This window comes from Malaclemys terrapin, chromosome 7, assembly GCF_027887155.1.
Source record: "Malaclemys terrapin pileata isolate rMalTer1 chromosome 7, rMalTer1.hap1, whole genome shotgun sequence".
Classification (NCBI taxonomy): domain Eukaryota; kingdom Metazoa; phylum Chordata; order Testudines; family Emydidae; genus Malaclemys; species Malaclemys terrapin.
In genome coordinates, this window is record NC_071511.1 from 98,800,540 (window position 1) to 98,823,677 (window position 23,138).

The window sequence follows — 23,138 nt, forward strand, 5'->3', positions numbered from 1 at the left end:
ACACATCTTGACTTCTTACGGAATAGAGTTCCACAGCTAAGCGTCCTACAGGGGGAGCGCCCTGAATATGGCTTCTGAGCATTTTGCTCTGGGCTTTGTTAGTTGTAGAATTCCCTATTACTTGCAATATCTATGAGTCATAGAATCATAGGACTGGAAGGTACCTCAAAAGGTCATCTAGTCCAGCCCCTGCACTCATGGCAGGACTAAGTGTTATCTAGACCATCCCTGGAAGGTGTTTGTCTAACCTGCTCTTAAAAATCTCCAATGATGGAGATTCCACAACCTCCCTAGGCAACTTATTCCAGTGCTTAGTCACCCTGATAGTTAGGATGCTTTTCCTAATGTCCAACCTAACCCTCCCTTGCTGCAATTTAGGCCCATTGGTTCTTGTCCTATCCTCAGAGGTTAAGAAGATCAATTTATCTCCCTCCTCCTTGTAACAACCTTTTATGTACTTGAAAACTTATGTCCCCTCTCTTTTCCAAACTAAACAAACCCAATTTTTTCAATCTTCCCTCATAGGTCATGTTTTCTAGATCTTTAATCATTTTTGTTGCTCTTCTCTGGACTTTCTCCAATTTGCCCACAACTTTCCTGAAATGTGGCGCCCAGAAGTAGACACAACACTCCAGTTGAGGCCTAATCAGTGCAGAATAAAGCAGAAGAATTACTTCTTGAGTCTTCTTTACAACACTCCTGATAATACATCCCAGAATGGTGTTCGCTTTTTTTGCAATAGTGTTACACTGTATACTCATATTTAGCTTGTGGCCCACTATGACCCCCAGATCCCTTTCTGCAGTACTCCTTCCCAGGAAGTCATTTCCCATTTTGTATGTGTGCAAATGATTGTTCCTTCCTAAGTGGAGTACTTTGCATTTGTCCTTCTTGAATTTCATCCTATTTACTTCAGACCATTTCTCCAGTTTGTCCAGATCATTTTGAATTATAATCCTATCCTCCAAAGCACTTGCAACCCCTCCCAGCTTGGTATTGTCTGCAAACCTTATAAGTATACTCTATGCCATTATCTAAATCATTAATGAAGATATTGAATAGAACTGATCCGTGCGGCACCCCACTCGTTCTGCCCTTCCAGCATGACTGTGAACCACTGATAACTACTCTCTGGGAATGTTTTTTGAACCATTTATGCACTGTCTCACATTACCTAGGGAAATGCACCCACCTTATAGTAGCTCCATCTGGATTGCATTTCCCTAGGTCTCACATAATTTAGTTTCTCCACAATGACTTTATTGTCTTTAAGTGCTCCTTTTGTATCTTGATTGTCCAGGGGCCCCACTGGTTGTTTAGCAAGCTTCCTGCTTCTGATGTACATAAAAAACATTTTGTTATTACTTTTTGAGTTTTTGGCTAGCTGTTCTTCAAACTCCTTTTTGGCTTTTCTTATTACATTTTTACACTTAATTAGGCAGTGTTTATGTTCCTTTCTATTTACCTTACTAGGATTTGACTTCCACTTTTTAAAAGATGCCTTTTTATCTCTCACTGCTTCCACTTTTTAAAAGATGCCTTTTTATTTCTCACAGAAAATTGCACATGCACATTTTTAATGACAATAATCCTAACCTTGATAAGATGTGTAGCAAAGGAAGGACATACACCTCTACCTTGATATAACACTGTCCTCGGGAGCCAAAAAATCTTACCTCGTTATAGGTGAAACCGTGTTATATTGAACTTGCTTTGATCCACCGGAGTGCGCAGCCCCGCCCCCCCGGAGCACTGCTTTACCGCGTTATATCCGAATTCGTGTTATATCGGGTCGCGTTATATCGAGGTAGCGGTGTATTGCCCATTCATAAAGAGTTATATACTGTAAAGTTCACTGTAGGAATGCAGAGTCTAAAGCAATGATCCCTCGATGCCCTATTACATTCAGTGGGTATCTTGGAAGATGTGCATTTTGTACACTGCATAATGAACAAGACAAAGCTCCATGGTCTCATTCACTGAACAATTGGGACTTGCTTAGCAAGTAGGATTGTATTTGATGACACAAGTAGCAATGGGACTATTTATGTGAGCTAGGGTTTGCAAGGTTAGCCCCTTGCCAGGCAACCCAGTGAATGAGGGAGAGGGGAGGAAACCAGGAGATTTGTTTGTCTTGCAAATAATTCCCAGGTTTTTCCAAAAGGGGTGGGTCCTTTAGTACAATCTTCATTATTGTATTTATTTCTTTGTTCAAATTTTTAAAATTCAACTATTGGTGCCCATCCTAGGTGTTCTAGGTAGCTACCCAATAAACTAAAATCCACACCATTAACAGAAGGACTGCCATTAAACATACATACTGAGCCCACACCCTCCCCAGCAGTCTTAAAAAACGAAGTAAACAGATAGGCTTTGTAGTGTGCTCAGAAGGTTTACAAATCTGCAGAGGAAATAATAAATATGTCCGAGAGGAAAATAAAGCTAGCAAAAAACGGAATGAACTATATTTAATTACTAATGCAAAATTATTTACTTGCACTCTGTGATGGGCCAGTGTCCAAAGAAAAAATAGATAAGCTAATTCTCAGCTTTGCTATTAGTGATATGCTGCCCCTGTTGATTGTTGAAGGGAGTGGCTTTCACTCTTTACTTAAAAAAATGATTCCCAAGGCCACTGTTATTTGTACAGAAACATTAAAACATAAGCTAGTGGGACAATACAACTTGGATCTTGAAAGAATTAAAAACAAATTGACATCTGTGCCTTATGTTGTCCATAAATTGTCTTCCTTTTTGGAAGGCAGCATGGGTGTTATCTGTCAGTGGACTGACCAACTAACCTAACAGAATCAGCAGTCTTAGGTTTTTGATGCTTTGCTGGAACACATTCATACATGTTTGCTTCTCTATGGACTGAGATCCACTAACAGTTTGATCTGGGCTCAATAAAAATAACCTATGTACTCACAGACAATGCTAACAATTTTGTTAAAGCCTTCAAGCTGTTTTCAGATGTTGGAGAATGATGCTGGAAAGCAGGAAGAAGAGGATGCTGGTATGGAAGTGGACTCACCAGATTCTGATTTATGTAGCCCTGTGAGCATTGATGAAGTTTTGTCAAGCAATACTGCTGACTGTTAGTGTATATTTTACTTGCCATCAAATAGGATCTGTTTTTCATACACACTCAACATGGTAGCAACTACTGATGCTTATAGGGCTCTCACCAAAAACTCTCAATACAAGCATCTTTTCAGAAAAGTTCAAAGATTGTTCAGACTGTGAATGACACACTTGGAAAAACAATCCCCAAACCTACCTCTACGTGCTGGAACTCAGAATTTGATTGCTTTCCCCACATTTATGACATAAGTAATAGGATTTAAATTGTGATGCAGCATCTCCAGCTGCCAAAATTCTCCAACCCAGACTTGGAATTCTAGGTGAGTAGTTGGACACGATGTCCCCAATTTCTACTGCACTTGACAAACTTCAGGGGGAGGAGAACATAAAGTCTTTCTATGGTGTGGTTCTGCCTACTGGGTTTGTGCTAAAATCCAGACTTTACATGTTTTCTCCAAAATACATGGAGAGGTAGGTAGTTTGAAGAAGGGACTTAGAAAATGGTTCAGGCATATTTTGACCTTTGATGTGATGGTGAATAACAAAAGTACTCAGTCATTTGTTATTATTCCTGTGTCACACCTATTTCTTAAGTTGCACTGGCTGCAGAATCAGGACAAGAGAATAACTGAAGAGGAACTTAAAAAAAAAAAAAAAGCTCTGGTTTGTTGTGACACCTTACTGAAGCCTGTAGATCAAGCTACTACATCCAAAGCTGCCACTAATTTCTATGGCTTCGATGATTAGGGGAGCATCTGCATTTGACTCTGATTTAAGAATTCTTGGGATGCAATTCCTCAATGATCCATTGCATGAACTGGATCAACTGAAACGATAACCAACAGTTGCTATGCTTTTTATCAAATTTAATATCAAAGAGCCAAGCTCTGCTCCTGGGGCAAAAGTATCCAGTTGTACTGGACAAATCCTTTGGCCAAGAAGGAACCATCTTCAGGATATGTTTGAGATTATGCTGTTATTGAAGAAAAATGCCCACTTCACGGAATGATATGCTGTACATAATATGTACATCTATACATATGTACATGCTGTACATGATATTCTTATATTATATACAGGAAAGGCAATGTATACATTTATTTACATTTAAAGATTTTTTTCATTGTTTTTCCATGCTTATTTGTATATACGAATAAAACTTCATTGTTGCTCTTTTTCTTTCTCTTCCATTATATACTTATATTATTTAGGTAGTAGTTCATATATAGACCAAACAATTGCAGGGAATACAGGAGTTGAAAGTACTTGAACTTATACTTGTACTTATAAATACATAAATACTATTTCAATGGAATATTTACATTTGTATTTATAAGTGCTTCTGTAATAGTGTTCTTAGTTGCTTATACTTAAGCTCTTTTTATTAGTTCTTAGGGGAACACTGCAAGCAGGGCTAGGGTAGAATAATGAAACAGAAAATTCACCAAGGCTGAATGGAACACAATCACCTTTGGTTGGCATGCTTTTACTGCAGAGGTTCTATTTTAATGTAACCTGACACAAATTTAGCAATAGACTCTAGCTACACAATCCTTCTATACATTTATAAATATGTCTGCCGTGTCAGTATAATGATACAGGTTAACACCCATATTTCCAGATATACTAACCCAGTTTATAGTAGTATAATATTCTTCTCATCCACAATCATTCTAACAGAGCTGTTTAATGACCAATTTTCCCCCACTCCTCCTATGAGTCTCTCTAAAATGTACCGTGCAGTGTTCAAATTAAACTGATCAGTTCTAAGAGACCACACTTGAACCTGATCCTACCCATGCCTGACAGTGAGATGATGCCAAGTTTCAAAGCCCAGAACCAACCAATAGAAGAGGATGAAGTCTGCCAGCTGAGTACTCCTCACATTCCAGGACAGTGGTGGGCACTTTACAAATGCCATACATAGACAGAATAGGTTTAGTTCCATTCACTCTGAAGCACATCACAAACTATGTTTATATAAACACATGTACAGCAATGACTTCATTTTTGCAGTGTTAATGGTCAGAATTTAATTGCACAAAATTCAGTGAAGCATTCATTTGATACATGTCTTGTAAACATTCTAAAGCATTCATCTGAAGGGCAGTTTGGAAAATGCCAGAATTTTAAGAGTTAATGAATTTCTTTCACTAAATAGTTATGGGCATGAGAGCTTGCATTTTATTTAATCATTGAACTATGCAGAAAAGAAATCACTATACTCAAAATAATGTTGCCAAGGAGTGAGTTTCAGTAAAAATGTATTAGTTTTATTTAAGCATGTCCTTTAAATTCCTAAAGCATTTCAGTTTTGGTCACTGTACCTAAACATATTAAGAGAATAATCTATAGATGGCCAGCATTTCTTTCAGCAACTGAACACCGATAGCCTCAGTCAAGAAGCAGAGAAAACAAAAAACAAAACAAAACAAAAAACACACACACACACAAAAAAAAAAATACAAAAAAAACCCAACAAGGAAGTACATCAAATACTAGTTGTCATTTACTTTAATTCTTTAAAATTATTAAATGCTATAGTGATAAAGCAGAAACCTTTTTGCAAGTCATATTTTAACAAAGAATAGAATGAAAAAGAAGTCATAAAATTCAAGTCACAATAAAAGCAATAAAATGGTATTGCAAAATCTCAAAGACTCATCTCCTGCAAAACTGACAAGAGAAAAACTTGATAAAAAACACAACAGGTCTACACTGATTTTTACATTGTTGGATTTAATAAACATGTCTTTCTGGGTCAAATGTATATTTATGAGTCAATTTTTTAAATGGCACAATTAGGCTAAAATATATACCTGTAATTGTGCACACAATTAGTATAAAACTGCATGCCCAAATGGTAAAATGTACATGCAGCTGGCAAGATAGACTCTTGATTATTTGTACACGTAAATTCAATAATTGTATGTGTAACCTCAAATGTCTTTTCACATACATAGCTAGAGTCTCCATTTTAAAAATTTGGCCCCTTGGTATTTATTCAATATTTTCCACTATTTCAACTGCTTTAAAAGGTGAATCAAGCTCTTTTAAAAATGCATTTGTTTTTTTTAAATTTCTTGGTAAATACACCTCTACCCCAATATAACGCAATCTGATATAACACGAATTCTGCTATAACGCAGTAAAACAGTGCTCCGGGGGGGGTAGGGCTGCGCACTCTGGCAGATCAAAGTAAGTTCGATATAATGCAGTTTCACCTATAACGCGGTAAGATTTTTTGGCTCCCAAGGACAGCATTATATCGGGGTAGAGGTGTATTTGGTAAATGCCGTTCTACTGAGTTATTGTTTAATTTCCTGCAGTAGAATCCTCCAGTGAATCACAACAGATATCCTTGTCTTCTTCAGCAAGAATACATTAAGAGTGTTTATAAACAACCATATGCAAACTGGGAAGCCAGTCAATTCTACACATTCATTTTGAGGAAAGAAAAGTTTGCAGGAGAGCAGCAAACTGTGCAGTTTATGTGATACACAGTCATAGACATGTTTGACAAATGATAGCCCTTATATGTAACAGTAAAAAGGGCTCAACTCAGCCTCTCTTACGTGAGCATAATTATTTATGGGTGCCAAAATCGAGGTAATTTGTTTGCTTTTACAAAAAATCAGTCCTGAAAAAAATTCATTATCTTTTACTTATGTGAAAATATTTCATACACACAAAGCAGCCAATGTCAGCTTTCAGGTCCAAAAAACTAACGTTAGCTGGTTAAAATCTATTTCTTATTGATATACTAACAATTTAAGCATTATCAAGTGGCTGTTATGGAAATATTATGGATACATGATACAGAATACTTTAGATATTAACTTCATTGAAATAACCAAATTAAAATGACCACGAAATTATCTTTGATTTTCCAAAAAACCAACAATTACTAATTCTGAGTTTGGGCATTCTCTGAATTAAAGGATTTTTCCCCACATAATATGCCCATTTTCTACATGAAATGAAACAGATCCTTCACTATTTTGAAACTAGTACTAGCCATTATGGAATCACATCAGACATTTTAGTGGTTGAATCTCTAGGACACATGATGCTCTGAGTGAGAAAACCAACTGTAGAATCATTTTAGTTAGCTATTAAACAATTATTTACATGTGCTCTTACAGCTAAAAGACATCTAGGACATATGATGTTCTGAGTGAGAAAACTAACTGTAGAATCATTTTAGTTAGCTATTAAACAATTATTTACATGTACTCTTACAGCTAAAAGTATCATTTCTATTACAAAGTTTAAAATACCTACTATTTATTTTCACTGGCTGAGGAACTCCATACAATTGCCACAACAAGGGCTCTAATTAAAGTAATCTTTTCTGTAACCTGATTGTCTGTTGTTTTCTTCCAGCTCTAACAGGATTTGAATTTGAAGAACATACAATACACTGGGTCTGTGTAACCTGAAACAATTTTCTTCCTTAATAACCTCACTGCAGTACTTGAAATTTGACAATTATTCATTTCACCATGAGCAAATATCTGAATGACTGAAATTCACATCTGTGAAGAATGGTATAGTAAATCACACTCAAGCTCTCTCAACAAAAACATTTCCCTTTGCTTATATCTAACACAAAGCCAACCTTCAGTGAGAGTCTTCTCCTTTTCACCAGACAAATTTTATGTAAGTGTTAACCAATTTCATCTTTGGAAAGAAAATATTTTAAAAAGCAGAGAACTGATGACAGTAATAAAGATTTCATTCAATGGGGTCTGGATTATAAAACACAAATCTTTGTACAGAACATATGCACAATGCATATTTCTATATAATGTTAACAGTTTGGCTCAGGTTCACACAGCACGGTCTATCAGGGCCATATAACAGATTTTATGTCCTCAGTAAAAAATGCTGTTCTAGGCATTTTTGTACAGAATTGACGATTTTGGACTGAGTTCTCATGAAATTATGCCCCTTTGGTGAGAATTCTTTTGAAATTACAGCTGCTGTAAACGCAGAAGAATTCTTTCCAGATGGCCTCCTCTACTGAGCATCTTGACAATCTTGCAGGTAGTGATAGATCATCTCTGGTGTGGGGTGAGGTGGGTGGTGGGAGAACTGGCATAGGATCTCTATGGAATGAAGAGCATGAGCAAGATTTGTGGGGAAAGTGCATGAGGGGAAAGTGAAGGTCATTATGGGCCAGTTTCTGATAATTGAATAGTACCTTACTCCACAAGTGGGCCACAGTATTGGCTCAATAGGAAACCAACAGGACCCTTCGGGGAGGTAGGTGCTATCTGGCATAAATAAGGGAATCAGAATCTAGCTGTACATAACTTTTATATATTTCAGTGTTTTGGAATTAGCCATAACCACCTCTGTAAAGTGGCAGATTTTCCCACATATTTAACAGACATTTCTGTAGTACTCTGAGGGATTCAGGTTTTCAGTGGCCTTACCTAGAGTTTGCACAACTGAAGAGGACAGCAAATAATGCAACCGACTATTTAAAAGTTTCGAATTGTTAACAAATCTTAGGAACTCAGAAAAAAAAATCAACCTTTAATGTTATTAGTCCATACCTGAGCAATGGCTGTTTTGGATAAGAAGGTTGGTCACTATTTTGGCACGGTTGAGCTTTTTTTGTGACTTGCTTATAAATATTCCTTGCAGTTACTCCGATCCATAGCGTAGTGGAGAGGGTGGAATAATGCAATACTATGCCAACCTAAAACAAGAGGGTGATAGTTACAGAAATCAGCAAAGGGCCAGTAAAACAAAAATACTTGGTAACATAAGCCTATGGTACAAATGCACAAGTAAACCAGAATAATTTTAATTTAAATTAACTGAATTTGTGATTGCCTTAGCAACATTTTTGCATCTCTCTGGTTACTTCTAATCAGTGCAAGAGAATTAAAATGATTTAAAAAGCAGGTGGCATCTCTTACTTAAACTAATGTTTAAATTATAATTGCTAATATCTGAGACACCCAGTAAGATGTTATGAAATCAGAACACTTAAAATGTGTTTTCTGAGAGCATCATTAGTGGCTACTCACTGAATTTGCAAATTTAAGTCTATGGAAGATTGGCTTGATTCTTGAAGCTTTGCTGGCAAGGAACCTGCCACTGCTTTGCTAATTATGCTGCATATAATGCAAATTTCAAGTCTGGGGTCAATGAAAAGGCAAACGTTTTGTCTGAATTTGTCCTATCAGCATTAATTTTAGTAAGTTTTGTAGGAGCAGTATATCTTATTTTCCTCTCAGCAAGGTACAGCCATGTATGACCTGATGAAGTGAGGTTGGGATAAGATCTTAGCATCTCAGGCATGCTAAGAAAAAAATATTTTTGGTGTCTTAAAAAAGTGGCCATTTTAGCCACACCATAGCCAAAAGTAGGTGAAGAAGATTTGCATCTTTTAAAACAATACTTAGTACAGAAATAAAAGAAAAAGGAAGTGCAAACCTAACAGTGTGGCTGTTCTGATCTTTCCAATAAAGTGCTGTGTATATCATTAAAAGTAAAACAAAAATACCAACACTAAAATGCTAACATCTGTACTATGCTAGTAACTGTTATTCATTACTATGGAAACAGTAATTGGAATTTTATCCAATCTACAATGCTGTATTATATTAGCTACGTCTCCATCTGATTATATAAAATGAGGTTACTTTGAAGCAATAACCTGACATTTTGCTGTGACAAGTAAAATATTGCTATAATTGGAAAGCCCATAAATTTTTAAGGAATACACAGGATTGCTGAATAAAGCTAACACAAATCTATTATAATGATTTATCTAAACTAGAGTTCCATTTTTGCTTAAGTTGAAACGAAAATAATTGATAGAAAAAGAAAAAAAACATGAATTTTGTTTAGGTTTAATAATACATCGTAATATTTATATATATGTACAACAAATATTAATCAAGATAAAGGCTATTGGAATTCTTTTCTTTTTCCTGGGCTTATCTGACACATTAGACAGGGGAGAGTATGGACTTCACAGTGGCTGTCGCTTGAGGTGAAGGAAGCAGAAATAAGAGAATGAGACATCTATGCACCATCAGCTGGCAGATGTTGCCAATTCAGTGGCTAGTGCTGTCTGGGTTTATTTCATGTGCAACTCGCAGAAGAGTTTTGCAGGGACACATTGAGTACTAGTATGATTCCAAGGGGGGAGGGAATGAGAAGGAAGAATCAGAAAAATACGAAGAACTAAATTAATAACATTGTTCTAGTTATTTCAGTGTAGGGCTGAGGCTGTGCATTGTATGATTATTCAGAAAATATATGAAGGGTTTAACAAATGCATGGGCATGAGGGATGAGTCTGGTGTCAGTATATACAAATGTGTGAAGTTCAGACAACATATTGGATGATAAAATTCCATTCCCTGTTGATGTACCAACAGGTATGACCAACAATATAAATTAATGTGGATCCTAATAAAATAGTACAATAAAATATGAATAGCAACAATTTCACTGCACTATCAAAGAAGCAACAGAAAAGGGGGACAGAATAGAATTTGTGTGTCACACGCTACCCTCATGACTTTTCGTTATACCATGCCCATCTTTCAGAGATTAGTCTCTTCAATAACATGGGATAAAACATGCTAACAAGGAAGAGAGACCACAAATACTATTAGCTGTTGTACAACCTCTTAAATAATAAGACTATTTAATAACCTATTGGTATTTCCTGCCTTTAATAGAGGAGAACATGTTTTCCGGCCCTGGATGACTGGTAAATTTGAAGGATGATGGTGGTTCCAGACTTCTTATTTAGCCAGACATATATGAAGGCATTCATAAAATATCCTCAGTGCAGATTGGGTGAATGCATTGGGCTTCTATATTCCAGTCAAAGGGCAACAATGTCCTTTTTCTTCATATAGTCTAAAGCCAGAAGGGACTATTGTCATAATCTAGCCTGACCGCCTGTTTGTGCCTTACTTCACTCCATAAACACTGGATTAGAGGACAGATTTTTTTGATGTTAAATATTTATTCAATAGAACAGACGTGTTTGTCACACCTCGTTTTGGGATATGTCAAGTGTTTGTAAGGGTACCCTCACTCAAATCCAGATACAGGATATGGGAATTCAAATGTACGTGGTGGGTACTGAAAGTCCTAATGGGTTACATGTTTAAGGTGCTGAGTGGGATTTGGGTTTATTTATGTATATTGTGTTATTGGATTTGGGCCTAGGACACATGGACAGATGCCATATAAAAATAGAAACAAACAAATAGATTAAAAAGTAAGGAGTTTAAACATGATGAAAATATGCTTGCAGTGGATGTGGTGCTCGGGTTCATCATTGCGTACAGATGATGTTCACGCTTGCATGATGGGCCCTGTTTCCAGTATGGAGAAAAGGATAAAGATTGGGGATATTAGAGTAGTGATGTTTTATTACAAGAGAGTTTTGTGCTGACAGGCCTGTGTGTGTTTTCACCGAAAGCTACAGGGAGACCAGCCAGGACTGTCTGCATATGTTATAACCAACATTGCTTATGTTGTCTAATAACTGCAGTTGCTAAAGCAAAACTCCTCATTTTTCCATAATAATTACATGGTCTCAGTCTTTTCAAGGCTTTTGTGTTCTTGGAACTGTATCAATGGAACATATATTGTTTAACTGAAAAGCTTATTTATTACACTTTTTTAAAGCAAAAAATTTGAGAAGATGATGTATTTAAAAAGATGATCCTTTAAAAATTTGTTCAGTGTCTTAGAGGTTGCTTAAGAACCATGTGATGTTACAGTTGCTATAGTAATGACTAGTCTCTTATTGATTACCAGAACAAATACTCGGGTAAACCTATACGATACTGGTGTCTAATGCTCCCTTGGACAGCCTTAACTTTCATTTCTTTCTTGTTGTCAATTTTTCCTTTTAAAAATGGCAGACATGTTCTGCAGAAGATTGCCTTTAATTCACTTGCTTCTGTTTGGTTGTGGCTGAACATACCCCCTGAAGCCCTGGAGAGCTGGGAAATTGCTTTCAGTGAAGTAAAGAAGTTGATTAATCTATTTTTGGTACTTATATGATCACCATCACCATAGTAACTGAGTGCTTTACAATCTGTAATGTAATTATCCTCCAAACACTGTTGCAAGGTAGAGAAGAACTATTATCCTCATTTGAGCCACAAAACTTCCACTTGGCTGATGCCTAACCCTGTAGGCACCTACATTCACTTGGTGCCCAAGTTTTTGAAGTACAAGTTCCTAAGCATCTGTGTTACTGCCTCTGGGCATGCACACTACTGCTTCACTCTGGGTGCCCAGATACCTATCTCCAGGGCTGGCCTTACCATGAGGTCAATGGAGGCAGCCACCTCAGGTGCCAGATTGGGGGGGGGGGTGCCACTAGAACCCAGAGTGTAGAAAATGGTGTTTGCTGCTGGTGCATATGTATTCTCTCTGCTCTAGATGCACAGAGATGGTGGAGTGCTGTGCTGGAGGAAGGAGGGCACAAGAGACATAACAGACAGGCAGGAGAAAAGGTGAGAGGAAACAACAGAAAGCAGCAGGAGCTGCAGGGACAGAGAAGAGGAGGAGCCTCTTATGTACCTCTCTAGCACTCCCAGGACTTGGACTGATTAACACCAGCTTCTCAGGGAACTTCCTGTTTCCTGCTGCTTCCCTGAACCCACTTGAGAAGAACAGGCAGTCAACTGAAATAGTAGGAGCCAGTTAAGCCCTTAAGATGCGGATATCTTCCCTCACTCAGGCTCTGCTACAAGCCTGCTTATCTGTCCCGTTCAATTGAGTGTTGAGAGTCACTATAGCTGGCACCGAACAGCAGTCACGAAAGAAGAAAACGCTCCTCTGGGGCAGAATTCAGAGAAAGAAAGCAAGCAAAGGAAGCTTTTCTATCTAAGCAGGAACGAGCTCTCCTGAGATACATAGACACAAATGTTCACGCTGAGCCTTCCGGCCCCAGTGAGGATGTGAGTGGTGAGGAGATGCCTGATCTTCCAGTTAGTCAGAGTGCAGGTGACCTGGCAGCTACTGCAGCATCCATATCTCCATCTCAAATGGATGTAACCATGCACATTCCTGAAGACAAGTGTAGATCAGAGAAGAGTGTGGTGGAGGCGCAAGAAACAGCTGCTGCTGAATTTAGTTCCTTAAGTCTAGATGATCCAGGACTGTGGACCCACTTGAACAGTAGCCCGAGGGACTTCTTTGTACTGCATGGGCCACAGCAAGTGAAAAACTTCATGTTCCCCAAAGACAATGAAAATAGAAGTTTCCATCCAACACATTACTGGCATGAAATCCCCAATGGTGACAAAGTGGAGAGGCCATGACTTATGTACTCAAAAACCCAGAATGCTGTATACTGTTTTTGTTGCAAACTCTTGCAGCCTAGAGATTAACAAATTTATTAGAGCATAAGCTTTCGTGGGCTACAACCCACTTCTTAGCCCACTTCTTAGCCCATTTATTATGCTCTAATAAATTTGTTAGTCTCTAAGGTACCACAAGTACTCCTGTTCTTTTTGAGGATACAGACTAACATGGCTGCTGCTCTGAAATCTTGCAGCCTAATGTTTCAGCCACATTGGGTTCTACAGGAACAAAGGACTGGAAAAATCTGGCTAGAAATCTGGCATCCCATGAGAAGGCAGCAAATCACCAGAGAACATTCCATAGGTGAAAAGAGCTTGAGATGAGACTAAGGTTAAAGGCCACCATAGACGATCAGCATCAAGAGAAGATTGCATCAGAGTATCTTTACTGGCAAAATGTTCTGAAAAGGCTCATTGCCATTGTGAGAATGCTTGCTACTCAAAACCTAGCACTACATGGCACTTCAGATCAGCTGTATGTGCCAAACAATGGAAACTTCCTTAAAATTGTGGCGCTGATGGCTGAGTTTGATGCAGTACTCCAGGAGCATCTAAGATGAGTCTGCCCCGAAGAAATGTACACACACCACTACCTTGGAAAAACAATTCAAAATGAGATCATACAGTTACTGGCAACAAAAGTCAAACAGAAGATTGTGGCAGATCTGAAGTCAGCAAGATATTACTCTGTTATTCTGGACTGCACACCTGACATCAGCCATACGGAACAAATGACTTTAATGGTGCGTTTTTTTAACAACAACAGAACCTAGTGAAAATGTCCCTGCAATGGTGACTGTCAGAGAGCATTTTCTAGAATTTATTGACATTGATGATACTACAGGAGCTGGTGTGACAAATGGGCTTCTTAAAAAGCTGGAAGATACGGGAATTGCGATAGCTGACATGAGAAGTCAGGGCTACGATAATGGTGCCAACATGAGAGGAAAGAACAGAGGAGTGCAGACACGGATCCGAGAGTTAAACCCTCAAGCTTTTTTGGTCCCTTGCAGTTCTCATTCATTGAATTTTGTGGTCAGTGATGCAGCTTCAGCTTCCAGTGAGGCTGCTGAACTTTTTAATGTAATTCAAAGCATCTATGTATTTTTCTCTGCATCAACTCATCGATGGCAAATTTTGAAGCAACATCTGGGAACATCCTCTCTGACACTGAAACCACTGAGTGCCACACGATGGGAAAGTCAAGTGGAAGCGATAAAGCCTATCAAACACCAAATTGGGAAGATAGATGATGCCATAGTTGACATTATGGAGGATAATGCTATGACAGGAACTGTTTGTGGGAGGACAGTGGCAAAGGGAAATGGAATCACCAGAATCACACATAACTTCAAATTTCTGTGTGGCTTAGTGTTGTGGCGTGATATACTGTTTGAAATAAATGTTGTCAGCAAGAGACTCCAAGGTGTTGACTTTGATATATCTGAAGCAATGGAACAACTGGACAAAGCGAAGTCATACCTACAGCCTTACTGGTCAGATGAGGGATTTCAAAATGAAGAGTGCACAGAATTTGGCAGAGGAACTTCACACTGAAGCTATTTTTCCACCCATTCAAGAATACAAGAGTGACCGAAGAAGACATTTGATTACGAGGCATGGGATAATCCCATAAAAGACCCCAAACAACAATTCAAAGTTGAATGTTTTAACCAGGAGCTAGATTGTGCAATACAGTCAGTTGAAGAATGTTTCATGCAGCTCAAGGAACACAGCAGTATATTTGGGATGTTGTATGATATTCCAAAACTCCTCACTATACTTGAGGAAGACTTACACCAACAATGCAGGACACTAGAGACAGTGTTGATACGTGATGACATGCGTGATAGTGATGCGAGTGGTTTAGGTGATGAACTGAAAGCCCTTTCAAGATACATTTCAACAGGATCAACTCCAAAGGCTGTTCTGGAATGTATGTGCACAAATAAGATGACCACCCTCTTTCCAAATGCTTTTGTTGCTCTGCGCATACTTCTAACACTTCCTGTAACAGTTGCCAGTGGAGAACGCAGCTTCTCCAAGCTGAAGTTAATAAAAACACATGTACGCTCCACAATGACACAGGAGAGGCTGGTCAGCCTTGCAACCATCTCAAAAGAGCATGAGCTGGCCCAGACTGTGGACCTTTAGGAAGCAGTTCAAATCTTTGCAACCAAGATGGCACAGAAAGCACCACTTTGATTATTCAAACAGATAAAAATGTCAGCATTTACTATGCAGAGAAGAAAAGTTACATTTGCTGTTCAGGCGTTTGAAAGTTAAGTGTTCCTTAAAATTTTTGAACAAGGCATTTTAAGTTGTTAGTTCTCCTTTATTGGGGTAGATAGCAGAGCAGTACCATGAGAGGAGTAGAACAGGAAGAAGGCAGAATTGAGACCTTTCAAAGTTTTGGCCCAAGAGAAGGGATATGGGGGCATCATTTGAGCTCCCCGCCTCATGTTCCAAAATGTTGTGGGCCGACCCTGCCTATCTCCTCCTTAAGTTCTAGTGTGCTCAATAACCAGGGGAACTCCTCTGCTTAAAGATGCAATCTTTTCTACTGAAATTGTTCCCCTTCAATTAAATAATTGAATAATTAAATATTAATTGGTCCAGAGAAAGAGTGAGAATGACTCTACAGCCTAGGTCACATGCCTGAGAAACAGATCACTGGCAGAGATAGGCGCTTCCCTGCTGCCTGGACTTAGGCACATATCTCTGAGAGGGTGTAGGGTTTAGGACACACCTATCTCATCCGATGAGCCACATCTCTCATTGCTATTTTAGGGGGGTCCCCACCTAGCATGCTGGCTTTGTGGATTGCATTTTAAGGTGCCCATCTCTCCCCACTCATTGCATAGGGAACCTAGGTGCCTAACTCAGACTTTGTGGGTTGCAGTATTGTTCCTATGATTTTCTAGGTGCCTAAAAGTTATGCATAAAGTTGCAATGCTTAAGTCCATTTGTGGATTAGGGTCACAGAGACATGCTCAAACCACATAGCAAGACTGGGGTAGATTAGAGTGCTGAATTCAGATCTCCCAAGTCCCAGGCCTGCACTCTAATCAGTGGACCATCCTTCCTCTCTTTATAAATGACAAATAATGAGCATCTAATAGGTAGCAAAATGAGGAAAACCATTTGAATGGGATTTTCATGTCTGAAAGGAATTTTAGACGTTTGGATTTCAGATTGAATACTGTATCATAGAGAGAAGTAATTTTTTTTCTTTAGTTCAACTACTTGACATTCAAGGAGAAAAAAAGGTGCATTAGTGGCCTAGTGCAGAAAACAGCCCTTGTTCGTATCATTAACGCTTTCTCTCTAAACTGGGATCAGTGTGAGACACTTAATACTGGGGTAGAGCAATGGTTAAACTCAAATATTGTGCAAAGACACCTGAAGGGAACTCAGTTTATTATTTCACGTAGGTGAAAGAGTTGTAATGAGGTTACGTCTTGTGCAAAAGAAAGTGCTGGGGGTGTGGAGCTGAGAATGGTGAGAAAGCTAGAAGAAGATTCACTCCACAATACTCAGAGCAGTGACTCCAGGTTTACTCCATCAGAAAAGGCTGTATTTGGAATTTTCTACCAAGCACTGCACTATAAAACAACAGTGCAGGGCTGCATTTGTTTCAGGGCTGCATTTATGTTTGCATTTGTAAAGCAGGGAGAGACACTGAAGGTACTGTAACTCTATCCCCTATGGAATATATATTAACTTGTTTTAATGCTTCTTTGAGATAAATAATTTGAAATAGCATATTTACAAAACATATGATTAACAAGCAATATTATGGTAACATCCTCTTCAGATACATCCTATCTGAAAGAAGATCAGATAGTTCTGTACTAGTGTTCTTTTCATTCTGCCCAGGTCCAGTTGTGCCTGCCAGAATTTAAAAAAGGATCAGCCAATCCTCATTCCTGCTTACACAGTCCTGAGGGACACCTGAACCAAATATGGGTATTTAAACAGGTTCTGCTCTGGCCTGACTGATCTTGACGATGGCTGTACTCATTGTGTGCACCCACTCCACAGGGCCTTGTGTGGAGCTGCTTGAGGGGCTATTGGGTATCATCATATAAATGAGCTCCCAGACACCCTGAGAAGCCATCTGCAGGTCCCCCTTCCTTCCAGCACTGGCCCCTTACAGGTTACTTCAACGCTGTTGCAGCAATAATACCCACAGAGCTGTCACAAGAGGAGACAGGTACGAGGACTGGGGGCTCTATGACTTTTTTACACGTGTATGTTGGCAGGTAAGGAGGTTAGGAAGGGTGGTGGTGGTGAAACAATGGCTGTGAATGGACAGTATGTTCAGCCTGTGGTATCAGCTGAAATATCCCCTTCATGGGTTGTTCAGTCCATTCGATATCCCCTGCTGTCAATCAGCTCCTCTCAGGGAATCAGAGAAGCAGTATGCATGTTCAGTGAGTCTGTGTCATCCCTGGACCGTAGGTGGAGTACGGTGTTGACATTGTCTTTAGACAGGGCATGGTCTTATGTGGGTGAGTAACCCTAATGCAGGTACCTTGGGGGGCATGTGTGTGGGGTCTCAGGATCTGTTTAGATTTCTCTAGCTGCACAGTGTTGACTATGCTTTACAATGGCTCAGGATTTGGCCTAATACCATGAGAGGAAATAACTGCCATATGCATTGCATTTTATGAAAAAATTCCTATAGTTTATCATAGAATCATAGGACTGGAAGGGACCTCGAGAGGTCATCTAGTCCAGTCCCCTGCACTCATGTTATGTATTACTCATAATAGAATTATTAATAACATTTAACAAAATCTATTTTTCATTATCATTTTTACTGTGCAATCTGCAAGGTAAATAACCAGGCAAAAATTGTAACAACAGATGGTCATTTGTGACCATGTAATTACATGGCTATGGCTGTCCTATAAACTTTCAAACTACAGATAAAAAAAATTGTAAATGATGTTTAGATTTGCTAGAACTTAGAGATTAATAACCATGCAATTGGCTAGATATTAAGATATATTTATCTCAGAATAATGAAATAATCAACCATGTCCTATAAAATAATGTCATGTAAGGCATATTTTACAACATAGTGTTTATTGCATCAGAGAAGCTTATAATATTTATAGGTGCTGTCTGTTGAAAGTCAGACAAATGTAAATGTTCAACTTTCAGAACAGGTTACAGAAAATTAGAAACAGAATTCCTACAATTGGTTATGGGAACTGTATTATATAAATTCCTGTACTCATTAAAAAAATCTAAATGTATAAAATGTTAAGGATATACTCCAAACAGTGTTAGAATTTTAAGTTGTAAAGAACAGGAGAATTCTAGCATGGAACTGTTGTCTTGTGGTTAGAACATGAGAGCATGAGTCAGGATTCCTGGGTTCTTCTTGTGGCCTTGTAACGTGACTTTCACCTAACCTCTCTGTGCCTTGGTTTATTCACCTGTGCAATGGATATAGTAGTAACAAACTCACTTGAGTGTTTTAAGGTTATTTCTGTTCATAAAGGGCTTTGACAGCTTCCAGTTAAAGTATTATGTAAGTAGAAAGTATTACTTCAGCAAGAACAGTCTTGCAAATCCTCATTGGTATATTACACAGATCCTAAATATTTTATCACCATTTTTAATTGGATTATATTTAAGAACTTCATAATACACTAAGCACTAACTGTATTAACTCTGGGCCAAATACTGCCTTTATTTACACTCACGCAGTGACATTGAATCCGTTATAAAAATGGGGAGAATTGTGTGTCTTGTTTGCTTTTCTCAGACAGGAATAGTTCAAAGTAAGATGTGTAACTTGCTGTCTATTCCTTCCCGGGGTCACTATTCTAACTGAGAGATTGCATCTCAATTAAAATTATACATTATAAATAAATTCTATCAGGAAATACAGAGGGGCAGTTTACATGCTGCTATTTTTAGTAAGCCTGCTGAGCAATCATGAGTGCTTAGAAGAACAATTGCAACATTTTTTGATTCTCCTTGTTAGAACCAGAAATATTATAATACATGAATGAAAAAATATTTTTTTAATTAAAAGAGTGGGCAAAGAATAATTTATAAATTAGCTAAAAAAGGCAAGCAGGCAAGTAAGATTTATTACTGGTGATTTTTTTTAACCTCTTGACTGCTAAAACCCCATGAAGCTCTGCTCACTTTTGAATTAAATGTGAGAACAGAACTTTTAATATATTAGTACTGTGGCTAGACTGTGCAGACTCAGTTCCATCATGAGTAATGGAAAGAGATCATTCACACATTCATTTTCAATGGACTGGGTTTCAAGACTATAGCCTATTTAAGTAAAGGAGAATACACATCTCATATTAGAGGTCTCAATACTAATACCATTAGATAAAAGCTGAGTGTTGCATTCACAGATATTTTTGCTTAATGAAATTCTTTAGCAAAGGTCAGCAAAAATATCATTCATGAGAACAGGGGCATCTGTTGTAAAAAATTCCAGAAAAAAATATTAGAAATACAAGGCTGGATTTTAACTGGTCCTTGTGAGGTTTTGCTGAAAGGGGAGGACTGAAGCAGCCTTCTTCCCTTCCACTCCTGCCAAAGGACCAATCACAATCTCATTCCCTGTATTCAGGAGAGCACAGAGACTGCTCCCTCTGTGAGTGTCTGGGGATGAACCTCCCCATATAAGAGGTTTCACAGGAGGAGGTGGGGATAAGTGCAGCCTGCACAACACCCACGTCTGCATACCAGGAAGCTCATTGAGGCTCCCTAACACACAAGCCCTTTCCCGGGGACAGGGTGGTATAAGCATTGCCTCCAAACCCTGCGCTGAACTTAAAAGTCATCATTATATTAGAAACATTAAGTTGCTAAAATATATTCAGTGGTTGCACAGTGGGCATAAGAGGCCTACATTACAAAGCTGAAACAGGTAGGTTAGTATGATATCCTCATGGTAAGCAACCACAATAGTAATAATTCTAACTTTGCCCCTCTAATCTGAAGATCTCAAAGGGCATTACAAACATGAAAAATCATATCCCCCAACACTTCTGTAAAGAAGAGAAATAGTATTAACTCCATTTTGTTTTTGGATAAGGAAATTGAGGCATGGAGAAGTTAATATATTTGCCCAAGTTCACACAGCAACTCAGTGGCACAGATGGAAATATAATTCAAAGTTCCTGACTCCCATTGCTGCACATTAGCCTTGACAATCCTCATGGTGATTATTAATTCTGGTACATATGTCTGAGAAAATATAGAATCTTTGATATGAAAGAACATCATCAGTATTAAGTCAACATGCATAATTTCAGGGGCTTTTTTTCTTTTTAAAAATAAGAATAAGGTAACAAAGGTACTTACAGCTTGACATATAATTGGGTATTTTATGCGATTGATTCCACCAGCAAAGACAGCAAAAGTAAGAGCAGTATGGAAACAGAAGTTGAGAAGCATGTGCCATCCTTTTCTACTGATTCGGATTGTGCTGTTTAAAATTAACATATTTTTTCAATTCACATCTTGATTGTAAAAATCTTAAAATGCATTCTTATATTTTTGGAAAAAATATTTTTGACATATAGATTTCAAACTCTCAGATTCTTGACTACTAGACTACCTGCAGAATGGAGGGTCTGTTTTAAAACTCATTGAAGTCAATAGGAGTTTTAAAAAAAATTTTTTACTGACTTCAATGGGCTTTTAAAACAGGCCCAGAATGAAGAGTGATTTGTGTATTTAAAAGGCTTTCTGCCAGATGTCAAATATGCAGTAGTCTAACTATGACAACTCTGAAGGACTACATATAAGTTGAAGATCAAAATTCATTACATTAAATACATTCTTAATTAATGTTTATCAGCTTGTACAGTAAAATACATTCCTGGTCTTTTAAGTAGCTAATGACTTTTAACTACTGTGTACACACACACACACACACACTTAAAAATCTCATTCATATAAATGAAATCACAAAATTTCTAAAACCAAACAGATTTAAAAGCAAGAAAACACCTTTCTGATAAGATATTTATCAAATCCTTTGTACAATGTTGTTCTCTGATTCCAATACAATTAGTGTATCTTTCCAAGGGGCTGTTGTGAAACTGGAAGCTAGCATCCAGTAGTTTGATATCAAAGGTGGCCTTATATCACAGAGCTTTATATTGCAGTGTCAAATTATAAAGAATACAAGAAATTTTAGGAACAATATAAGACCATCTCTAGACACACATCTGCTTCTTTTTAGGGGAGGCTACAGCTTGGGAACAAGCCCACCATAATATTTTATGGGTTTATAGTTTTCTAATCCTTAAATTTTGTTTCTGTGTGAAACCAATATTTGAATGGATAATTTTTCCAAATGGAGTCAAGAAGGACACATCACCATAAGTTACTGGTTAGAAAAGCTTGTTTTGGTATGTGTTTTCACATGAGAAAGGTTAATTATGAATGTTTTTGAGGGGAAAGTTCAATTTCCCTTTTCTCTCACAGAGCTTAGTATAAACAAAACAGATTATTTGACTTTGTATACATTTTTACTTACGAAGCACCATTTTCCATTCTTTTTTGACTACATTATACTGTAAATTTTAGTATCCAGCAGTAACTAAAGCATTTAAGCATTTTATATTTGTGCAAAGAAAAGATAGATAGATAAGGACTGCTTCAGTTTAATACTGACCACTCTAACATGAATATGTGTTTGCTGCTGTATTGAATTCTTACCTGTGATGCACAATGTAAGTGATAATGGACGCAAACAGGCACAATAACATGACTGCAGTACATGCATATACCACAGGGTGCAGGAACTCCCCTGGGTACTGGGGAAAGGAGAGCACTGTCTTCAAATCCTGCCAAAGAAGGAAAATGAAATTAGCATTTTAAGAGGTGAGAATCTAAGACTTCACTGCAATACTACCATCATTCCCAATTTTAACCCCCTCTAGATTTTCACATGCTGCATTTTGGAACAGGAAAGTAAAATGATGAATTTATCTGCATAAAGTTCATGAATTTACATTCCTCAAACTGCTCTCCGCGATTCTGCATATACTTCTCATGGGGAAATTAACTTTCTTCCACAGGCAAGTCTGTCCTGATTTAAAAAAAAAATAATCCAGAAAAAAAATGTGCAAAATTCCACAGCAAGCAGACATCAGTAATGTCTGTGCTATCTGACAGTATGAACTTTATGTATCTCTTTTACTATGATAGTGAGTACAAAATATCTATTTACCATGAAGGTCCCTAGATGGCACATATTCTACTTCCAACGTACTCATTTCTTCTTAAGGAAACAGAAATGTGACAAGAGACCCAAGATAGCTAACTGAGAGGATCTATTGTTAAGATACTACAGGAGTCTGATCCTCAGCTGCTGTAAATCAGCATAAATCCATGTGGGCCAATAGATTGGAGTAGAATGTCTTTCATAAAAGAGCCACAAATGCCACCTTTGATGCACACGTGCTTAGCTTCTGTTAATGTCGGCTGAACAGCAGCTGTACAATTACATCTAAGGGCAAAACCTAGGTGCAAGAGTTCTTTTTAGGGATGCTGGAGGCGTTGCCACAGTTATTCATGGAAACAGCATGTCGGTAAGAAGTGAGAATACTGACAAAGGACATACTTCGGTGGACTCAACCATATCTGATTCCAATACCAATCTGTTAGAGCTCACCCTAGTTATACC

At 38.0% G+C, this 23,138-nt stretch overlaps 1 protein-coding gene across 1 annotated transcript in view; it reads right to left on the reverse strand.

Moving 5' to 3' along the window:
• Positions 1–23,138, reverse strand: part of ADGRA1 (adhesion G protein-coupled receptor A1) — a 466,316-nt gene that overhangs the window by 43,829 nt on the left and 399,349 nt on the right. The window contains exons 15-17 of the mRNA XM_054036172.1: positions 22,169–22,296; positions 20,804–20,927; positions 8,649–8,794 (exon numbers count right to left, since the gene is read on the reverse strand). Coding sequence (XP_053892147.1) covers positions 8,649–8,794; positions 20,804–20,927; positions 22,169–22,296 — 398 coding nt within the window. The remainder of the gene's footprint in view (positions 1–8,648; positions 8,795–20,803; positions 20,928–22,168; positions 22,297–23,138) is intronic.